The sequence below is a fragment of the Muntiacus reevesi genome, chromosome 2 (assembly GCF_963930625.1).
Source record: "Muntiacus reevesi chromosome 2, mMunRee1.1, whole genome shotgun sequence".
Classification (NCBI taxonomy): domain Eukaryota; kingdom Metazoa; phylum Chordata; class Mammalia; order Artiodactyla; family Cervidae; genus Muntiacus; species Muntiacus reevesi.
Genome location: NC_089250.1, coordinates 11,431,812 through 11,442,007, shown reverse-complemented (window position 1 = coordinate 11,442,007; position 10,196 = coordinate 11,431,812). Strand labels below are relative to the sequence as shown.

The 10,196-nt window shown below is 42.3% G+C and overlaps 1 protein-coding gene across 2 annotated transcripts in view; it reads right to left on the bottom strand.

Annotated features, from left to right (window-relative positions):
* Positions 1 to 618: 618 nt before the first annotated feature.
* The window catches only part of LOC136159093 (ankyrin repeat domain-containing protein 26-like), a 29,321-nt gene continuing 19,743 nt past the window's right edge, over positions 619 to 10,196 (bottom strand). Inside the window, exons 9-10 of one of the 2 annotated variants that reach the window (XM_065920904.1) lie at positions 2,742 to 2,937; positions 619 to 1,498 (exon numbers count right to left, since the gene is read on the bottom strand). In XM_065920904.1, the coding sequence (XP_065776976.1) occupies positions 1,372 to 1,498; positions 2,742 to 2,937 (323 nt within the window). In that variant the 3' untranslated portion in view covers positions 619 to 1,371. The remainder of the gene's footprint in view (positions 1,499 to 2,741; positions 2,938 to 10,196) is intronic. The other variant, XM_065920905.1, reaches the window with a different exon arrangement.

Below are 10,196 nucleotides of genomic sequence, written 5' to 3'. Positions count from 1 at the left end.
AGTTGAACTTCATTTCCTCAGCCTGAAGTTTCAAGGGGTGCACTTATACTCCTACCCTCCTCATGAGAAGCGAGATTTACCCAACGGGTGAGTTTGGGAGAAGGAACTAAGAAGTGCTTGCTTGGTTCCCAATCTCTTCTTTGAAAAGATGTGTGTGCTCACAGCACCGTGAACTTGGGTCTGTGGTAGGCAGCCCGCCCCTGGGACGGGGGTCAAGCCTTCGCTTCCTCCTCTTAGGCCTGTGCGGGCAAGTCTCTGACTTGAGATGAAGTGTTTGGAGGCCCGCTGTGACTGCACAGCTAAAGTAAGTCCTCCAGGTTCGTGGCTCGCAAGTACTACGACCCAACGTAGCTCCAGTGCTGTCGAAGAAACCTTAGATTGCTCTATGATGGCAAGAAGCCAAATGGGAAAACAGGCTGAGACTGCATTTAACAAGGGCTATTTTTATCTGCACCATAACCATCATGAAAACACCATAAAACCATAAACCCGTGTGCTCTGACTAAAATGGATATTTTAATCACAACGATCACACAATGAAAACTAGCTGCAATTTAGACTCCCCATCATTGCTCTTAGTCATCAATCATCCAGGCGCTGTTGAGATAGAGACAAAAGTGAGCTTCATTTAAAATTTTTTAATGTTTGCTTTAACTACAAATTTAGAAACGTTCTACAATTGCTCAGAAAATATTTTTTAGAAATTTAAGTAACAAGGCTATAAGTAAAATAGCAATTAAAGATGCATTCTTGTGTAAGAAAATGACCAAAATGTTGACTGAAAACTAGAAATTAATCTTCTGATATAGTGCTACAAGTTTGTTTCGTTCATAAAAAGGATTTATCTAGGATTCCTTCAAATACAAAAACATCCATATATTGTTAGTGTTTAGGTGCCAGTCATTCACTTATGCTTAGGGGTAGAAAAACCGCAGTGGGTTCAGCGGAGCTTGGAGATGATTATGAACACTTGCCGAGGTGAAATCGATTAGAAAGGAGGTCAAATATCTGAAAGTATATGTTCAGTTACCAGGCAATAAGATTTCATTTCTAAAGTAGAATTTAAATGCAGCTTTTCAAGAAATTTAAGAAGTTAATAAGTATCTTATAAATCTAGGACAAAAGAAACATAAAAATTTTCTCTCCTTGGTTAGCACAGTTAATTATGGCTTTTACTTAGTGCACATAAGTCAAATAAACAGCTCAGAAGTTGAAAATAAGAATCATTCATATTGGAAATCCTAAACCCAAGGAAAAAAAGATAGTAGAACCAAACTTGATCAAGTCAGTCGCCATGCTGTTATTTGAAGGGCATGGAATTGAGGTAGCAAATCCTACGTTTGTTTTTGAAGAAAGATTCATATTGAAGTATTATGGAAATTTCCAATGCAAGGGCGGCTCCAGGACTGGCCTTGTGGTGAGAGTGCTGAGTAAAGAGCTGTTCTGCTGTTTCTCCACCTCAAGTTTGGTGCTCATCTCTGCCAGCCTCCAATTAGTCCTGGGGAAGATGGAAAACACCAGTTTTGTTCACGATTCCCTAAAGGATTTGCATTTTGTAAGCTGCCGCACAATAAATGGAATTCCCATCACACCGTGTGAACGCTGAAAGCAGAGAGCAGACCTGCTATAAACAGTGACAGCTCTGACCTTGTTCTAAAGAAGCTCACGTGTGTCTGGGGCTCCTCAGGTAACAAGTCACAGCTGCGAGAGGAAAGAACGGGCCTCAGAGGGAAAGGGAGGTGGGCTCACAGCGACACCTGCTGCCTCTGGGACATGCCTGCCCCCAGGAAACAGTTCAGGGATGAAGAAACACGCCATCCCACAAAGCCACTTTCAAGCATTTGCTTTCGCCACCCTTGTATAAATGTTTCACTCATGACCTTGGAAAAATTAAGCACTTGGCTCTGAGGAATCACCTAGAGCCACAATCTCGAGCGAGGATGAGAAAGTCAGTGGGTGAGACTGAAAAGGGCTAAAACAGCCCCAGGAACAATTACAAGCATCCCCTGCTTTTCCAAAGTTCATTTTATGTTACTTCACTTCGACGAGGGCCCTACATAGGTACCTGTTTTTCATTAAAAAAAAGAAAAGAAAAAGAAAAAAAAAGTCTGAAGAGGATTTTTGGTTTCATTTAAAAAGGCAAAAAGCTGAAATAGCGTTCAGTGCATGCTTTTACAGCGAGAGGCATCGCGCTCCACAAACAGGGAGAGCGGCCCCACCGAGCTCCTTCCCCGGAAGCCACACCTCACATCCCAGCATCAAGTCCCACAGCCGTGAACCCTCTGGGAGCACCTGTGCTTCCCTTGTGCGTACTTATTTTAGGCATCGACTAGCAGAACGTGTCCTCGGGTCCCTGCTCCTTTGCTGTATGCTCTCTGGGCTTATGAAAGGCGTCCTAGGAGTGCTCTGCTTTCAGACGGCACTGCAGGTGGGATCTGCCCCTTCCAGCCTCCACACCCTCCCTCAGTCAGGTCACCATGCCAGCGTCAGCCACTCTGTGAATTACCCTGCCTTTCACCCCTGTGTGAACATGGTCCGATTTCACAAGCATGCTTTTACACAGTGTAGGAAGACGTACCAGGATGTAGTGTCACTAATTTGTCTTAGGGCGCCCCCATAGCAGTAACTGTCTAGTTAGCTTTCACTGACTACTAATCTCAAGAACCTGGCTCTATAAAAACTAGGCTTCAGAGACAAATTAATGGACTAAATTTATTTTGTGATTCTGTGTTTTGACTTACTTGTCTAGCTTATTTTCCAATGACTTTCTAACTTTTAGTTCTTCGAGGTAGAGTTTCTTATATTTTTCCAAATCTGCTTCAGAAGTTTCCATCTTCAAGGCTTCAGATTCCAGCTCCTTAATTCTCTGTTCCATCTGACTTCTTAAGGACGCAATATGCTCCTCTTGTGCCTGCTTTAAGTTTTCTTGAGATGCTGCTTGTATCTAAGTCAAATTTTAAAAGACATATTTCTTTTGTTAATGATTATAACCTGAATAATTATATTTGTTCCCTTTAGTTTTGAGTCAGTAAGTCAGAGAGCGATTTTAAATGTGAAAAAAAGAAAAGTGAAACTTTAAAATAATCATGGTCAATGTGAAATGAATTAAATCTGAATTATAAAATTAAAGTGGAATCAATGTTATAGTAGTACTTATGTAACCTGATAATTCAAATAATAAAAGGATCAACTTAAAATTTTAAAAACTGAACAAGACAACTTGAGAATAATTCAAGAGGATGGTACCCATTCTAAACCACATTACTTTGTTTCCCTCTCATAGTCTTGTTTTATGCCAATTGGTCTTATAAGTAAAAGGATCCTTTAGTCAGAATCATTCTGAAAGATCAATTTAGTGATAACTGTGATGGAAATTGAAATATTTCTCTCTTCAGAGAGAGACAAGTGCCTCCTTCCTTCCAGAAATCTACAAAACAAACTGCTCTAAGGGAAGTAGAGGAAACACATAAGCTGTATACATCCAATGTAATTTACAATCAGGTGAATTCAAGGATATGACAGATCAACAAATTAACCTGTAAAACCATGTTGACTTCTTTTAATTTCTCTACTAGCTCCTGTCTCGCTCTTTCTTCAATCTCATGTTTATACTGCTCTACTTGACTGTGTTCCGTCATATTCATTTCTATGTGACTTTTGAGGTTCACTATGTTTTGCTTCTGCTTCCTGTTATTCTTCTCTAGCTTTTCACATTTCTTTTGCATTCCTGTCATGAATAATAACTCCTCGCGAAGAACTTGAATTTTTGCATTCATGTGCAGACATTGTGAACATACAGTTTCCAGCTCTGCTGGATGATCATCAATCTGCAAGAATAAAACAAATACCATTCGGTAATGAGGGAAGTGGACTGAACCCGGCCTAACAAAAACCAAGATTCAAATAAATATGATGGTATCTGTATTGTTGAATGTAGCACCAGGCAGGAATTACTCAGAGAATCAAGAAAGAAGTTCAAACCACCAAGAATCACAAAATATATTCTTTTCTGTCATCATCTTTGTCACACAACATTTGCACTTGATTTTACACTCTTTTATTGTTCTATAATAGTACTTTTCTATCATTCCTCCATGGAATGACTGCAAGTCACCCCTTAGTAGAACGTCTCTTACTCCTTCCCCCCCAACATGTCCCATGGTTTTTAAAGAAGTTTGAGGTATACTGTATCGAGTTATCTGAGGCTGAGTTAATAAATGCCTCCCAAAAGAAGACTGTGAAAATAAGGCTGTAATTAATAAATCTTGTAAGTATGGATTTTAATCCATAAGCCTTTTTCTGAACTAGAAATAGTTTTTGCTATTTTGAATTGCATTCCAAAGAGAAATGATTTGCAAGGCTAAAGATATCCCGTCTCCTAAGAGTTAAGTGAGTTGATCCATACATTTTACTGAACAAGAGAAAAATGCCTCTTTCTTGTAATCCTTTGTTACTTTCCACAGAATAAGAGAATATACCAAAGAAAACACACAAAAAATATTTGCTGGAATTTCAGTGACACAGAGTTGGAAAGAACTTTCATTTAGACAGAATGATTACTTGGTAAGTCGAGGTGAGTGGAGCCGGTGGTTTTCAAACATGTCTACAAATTCTTTGACAATTTTCTTGTGAAATTCCCTCTCCTTAAATATGTGCTGGCCTCAGTAACTGATTCTAGTGGACACAGTCTGGGGGAACTGCTATGTGATCTCTCAAGCTAAATAGCTTCTGACTGGCTCCGTGGGGAAGCCCACACTTAGCATCAGTCACCACGCTTTGAAGAAGCCCAGGCCACATACTGAGCACATGTCAGTGTCCCCACTGACCACCCCCACCTAACGATCCATCCAAAAGCCAGCTCCAACTGCCGGACGTGTGCATGAACAGGTCTTCAGATGACTCTGGTCCCCACCTTAACGACATCCCAGCTGATGACGACTGGAGAAGAAATGAGATGGGCTCACTCACTGAGCCTTGCCCCAACACAGACTTGTGAACAAAGGAAATGCTGTTTTGAGCCACTAGGCTTTGGGTGATCTCTAATAAATTTGTTAGCAATAAATAACTGGCACAGATACGGATATTAAAAATGGGGTTCAGTGCAGTTCACTCAGTCATGCCTGACTCTTTGTGACCCCGTGAACTGCATCACACCAGGATTCCCTGTCCATCACCAACTCCTGGAGCTTGCTCAAACTCATGTCCATCGAGTCAGTGATGCCCAAAAATGAGGTATTGCCATTAAAAAAGAACTAAAACACGTGAGAGTGCTTTTGAACCTGGATGTAGGTGGGACCCGAATGGATACAGAGAAAGAAATGGAAACCCAAAGGGCTTCACGAGTTTGTAAACAGAAGCCTGATGGCCCTTGAAGAGGCTGCCAGTGACAGCTTCTAGGCAAGAGATGAAAATGACACTGAAACATGGAAGAATGGAGACTCTTGCTATGAACCAGCTGAAAGTAAAATCAGTGAGAAGGATAAGTAAGCTATGAGACCAAAAAAAGCACTATTAAATACAAAGGAACCAGGACTCACTGGGTTCAATATCTGTATCCCCTTTACAGCATCTCCACCTGTCCAATTGTCACATGACGCAAAAAGACAGAAATGGCTGCTTGGCTAAGGTCAAATCTAGGGTGCTATCAAGGAAAACATGGTCTAAATGTAAAACCTGTAGACTGTAAAACCCTACATTCAGTTCAGCTCAGTTCAGATGCTTAGTCGTGTTCGACTCTTTGCGACCCCATGAACCGTAGCATGCCAGGCCTCCCTGTCCATCACCAACTCCCGGAGTCCACCCAAACCCATGTCCATCGAGTCTGTGATGCCATCTAACCATTTGATCTTCTGTCGTCCCCTTCGCCTCCTGTCCTCAATCTTTCCCAGCATCAGGGTCTTTTCAAACGAGTCAACTCTTCACATGAGGTGGCCAAAGTACTGGAGTTTCAGCTTCAGCATCAGTCCTTCCAATGAACATCGAGGATTGATCTCCTTTAAGATGGACTGGTTGGATATCCTTGCAGTCCAAGGGACTCTCAAGAGTCTTCTCCAACACCACGGTTCAAAAGCGTCAATTCTTCGGTGCTCAGCTTTCTTTATAATCCAGCTCTCACATCCATACATGACCACTGGAAAAACCACAGCCTTGACTAGACGCACCTTTGTTGGCAAAGTAATGTCTCTTCTTTTTAATATGCTATCTAGGTTGGTTGTAACTTTCCTTCCAAGGAGTAAGCGTCTTTTAATTTCATTGCTGCAGTCACTATCTACAGTGATTTTGGAGCCCAGAAAAATAAAGTCAGCCACTGTTTCCAGAGTTTCCCCATCTATTTTCCACGAAGTGATGAGACCAGATGCCATGATCTCAGTATTCTGAATGTTGACCCTGGAAAGACTTAAGGTGGTGCCTCAGATTCCTTTAAGGATCTTAAGTGCCTAAGAATTTTAAAGGCATCATCCTGCAAAGCTTCATAGGAAGCCCAAGGTATGATGCTTCCCTCAAAAAAGATTTTTGAGGGTAGCTTTTCCAATGGCATGAACCCCAATTAAATTCACAGGACACCAAAAGCTTTAAAGAGAACCTTGGCAGCAAAAATACCACTAGGTTGCTTGCTTGCCCTAACAGAGACCAAGTGTTAGTCGCCCAGTCACGTCTGACACTTTGTGACCCTGTGGACTATGGGAGAAGGGAAAGGCTACCCACTCCAGGATTCTCGGGCTTCCCGTGTGAGTCAGCTGGTAAAGAATCTGCCTGCAATGCGGGAGACCTGGATTCCATCCCCGCGCTGGGAAGATCCCCTGGAGAAGGGAAAGGCTACCCACTCCAGGATTCTCGGGCTTCCCTTGTGAGTCAGCTGGTAAAGAATCTGCCTGCAATGCGGGAGACCTGGATTCCATCCCCGCGCTGGGAAGATCCCCTGGAGAAGGGAAAGGCTATCCACTCCAGTATTCTGGCCTAGAGAATTCCAACGACTGTATAGTCCATGGGGTCTCAAAGAGTCAGACACAACTGAGCACTTTCACTCCCACTTTCTTCAGGGGATCTTCCCAACCCAGGGATCGAACCTGGGTCTCCTGCATTTCGGGCAGATTCTTTACTGTCTGAGACATCTGGGAAGTCCAACCGAGACCAAGACATACAAAATGAGAAAAGGCCTTGGGATTTTCTCAGAAGTTTGATAAAGAGGAACCTGGCTTAGGAAACATGACTCAGCTACAGACAGAGGTCATTTCCTTTGAAAAGGACAGCACAGAGCTCAGAGTGTGAGCACAGAAATAAAAAAAGAAGTACTATCTCTCGTGGGTTCATGAGTGATGTGCATTTATAGCCAAGACAGTTTATAAAGCTGAGGCCAGTCAGGACAGACTTCAAAATGAATGACTTTCCTTCAAACAGCTTAAAATAATTGCTCATCATCTTGTCATCTTTCTGGAATTTAAACTGCCAATATTTATTTCTTAAAAATAGGGTATTTTACACATAAAATCAACCATCTGCTGATGTCCATGTGCAGAGTCATCTCTTGTGTTGTTGGAAGAGGGCGTTTGCTACGACCAGTGCATTCTCTTGGCAAAACTCTGTTTGCCTTGCCCTGCTTCATTTTGTATTCCAAGGCCAAACTTGCCAGGTACTCCAGGTATCTCTTGACTTCCTACTTTTGCATTCCAGTCCCCTATGATGAAAAGGACATCTTTTTTTGATGTTAATTCTAGAAGGTCTTGTAGGTCATCATAGAACCACTCAACTTCAGCTTCTTCAGCATTAGTGGCTGGGGCATTGACTTGGATTACCATGATGGTGAATGGTTTGCCTTGGAAACGAACAGAGATCATTCTGTCATTTTTGAGATTGCACCTTAGTACTGCATGTCAGACTCTTTTGTTGACTATGATGGCTACTCCCTTTCTTCTAAGGGATTCTTGCCCACAGTAGTAGATATAATGGTCATCTGAGTTAAATTCATCCATTCCAGTCCATTTTGGCTCACTGATTCCTTAAATGTCAATGTTCACTCTTGCCATCTCCTGTTTGACCACTTCCAATTTACCCTGATTCATAGATGCAACATTCCAGGTTCCTATGCAGTATTGTTCTTTACAGCTTCAGACTCTACTTCTATCACCAGTCATACCCACAACTGGGCGTTGTTTTTGTTTTGGCTCCATCTCTTCATTCTTTCTGGAGTTATTTCTCCACTGATCTTCAGTAGCATATTGGGCACTTATCAACCCAGGGAGTTCATCTTTCAGCGTCCTATCATTTTGCCTTTTCATACAGTTCATGGGGTTCTCAAGGCAAGAATACTCAAGTGGTTTGCCATCCCCTTCTCCAGCGGACCACGCTGTTTCAGAACGCTCCAGCATGACTCTTCCATCTTGGGTGGCCCGACATGGCATAGCTTGTAGTTTCACTGAGTTAGACAAGGTTGTGATCCATGTGATCAGTTTGCTTAGTTTTCTGTGATTGTGGTTTTCATTCTGTCTGCCCTCTGAGGGATAAGGATAGAGGCTTATGGAAGCTTCCTGATGGGAGAGACTGACTGTGGGGTCTTATTCTGATGGGCAGGGCCATACTCAGTAAATCTTTCACCCAAGTTTTTGTTGATGAGTGGGCCTGTGTTCTCTCCCTGTTGTTTGGCCTGAGGTCAAACTATGGTAGGGGTAATGGCGGTAATGGCCACCTCTTTCAAAAGGACTTGTTCATGCTCTGCTGTATTCAGTGCCCCTGACCCCCGGCAGGCCACTGTCGACCCACCCCTCTGCAGGAGACGCCTGGACACGCACAGGCAAGTCAGGCGCAGTCTCTCGTGGGGACACTGCTCCTTTCTCCCGGCTCCCAGTGCACACAAGGTTTTCTCTGTGCCCTCCAAGAGTCTGCACTGGTCATAGCAGAACATCTTCTTCCAACAACACAAGAGATGACTCTACACATGGACATCACCAAGTGGGCAATACCAAAGTCTGACTGATTATATTCTTGCAGCCAAAGATAGACAAGCTCTATACAATCAGCAAAACAAAACAAAAAAAGACCGAGAGCTGACTGTGGCTCAGATCATGAACTCCTTATTGCCAAATTCAGACTTAAATTGAACAAAGTACAGAAAATCACTAGACCATTCAGGTATGACCTAAATCAAATTCCTTATGATTATATAGTGGGAGTGACAAACAGATTCAAGAGATTAGATCTGATAGACAGTGCCTGAAGAACTGTGGACGGAGGTTGGTGACACTGTACAGGAGGCAGTGATCAAGACCATCCCCAAGAAAAAGAAATGCAACAAGGCAAAATGGTTGTCTGAGGAGGCCTTACAAATAGCTGAGAAAAAAAGAGAAGCTAAAGGCAGAGGAGAAAAGAAAAGATACAATCATCTGAATGCAGAGTTCTAAAAAATAGCAAGGAGAGATAAGAAAGCCTTCCTCAGCGAACAATGCAAAGAAATAGAGAGAAACAATAGAATGGGAAAGACTAGAGATCTATTCAAGAAAATTAGTGATACCAAGGGAACATTTCATGCAAAGATGGGCACATAAAAGACAGAAACGGTATGGACCTAACGGAAGCAGAAGATATTAAGAAGAGGTGGCAAGAATACACAGAAGAACTAAACAAAAACGATCTTCATGACTCAGATAACCAGTATGGTGTGATCACTCACCTAGAGGCAGACATCCTGGATTGCAAAGTCAAGTGAGCCTTAGGAAGCATCACTAAAAGCTAGTGGAGGTGATGGAATTCCAATTGAGTTATTTCAAATCCTAAAAGATGATGTTTTGAAAGTGGTGCACTCAATATGCCAGCAAATCTGGAAAATTCAGCCATGGCCACAGGACTGGAAAAGGTCAATTTTCATTCCAATCCCAAAGAAAGGCAATGCCAAAGAATGGTCAAACAATTGCACAACTGCACTCATCTCACATGCTAGCAAAGTAATGCTCAAAATTCTCCCAGTGAGGCTTCAATAGTACGTTAAATGAGAACGTCCAGATGTACAAGTTGGATTTAGAAAAGGCAGAGGAACTAGAGGTCAAATTGCCAACATCCATCTGTTGGATCATAGAAAAAGCAAGAGAATTACAGAAAAACATCTACTTCTGATTTACTGACTACGCCAAAGCCTTTGACTATGTGGATCATAACAAACTGTGGAAAATTCTTCAAGAGATGGGAATGCCAGACCACCTTACCTG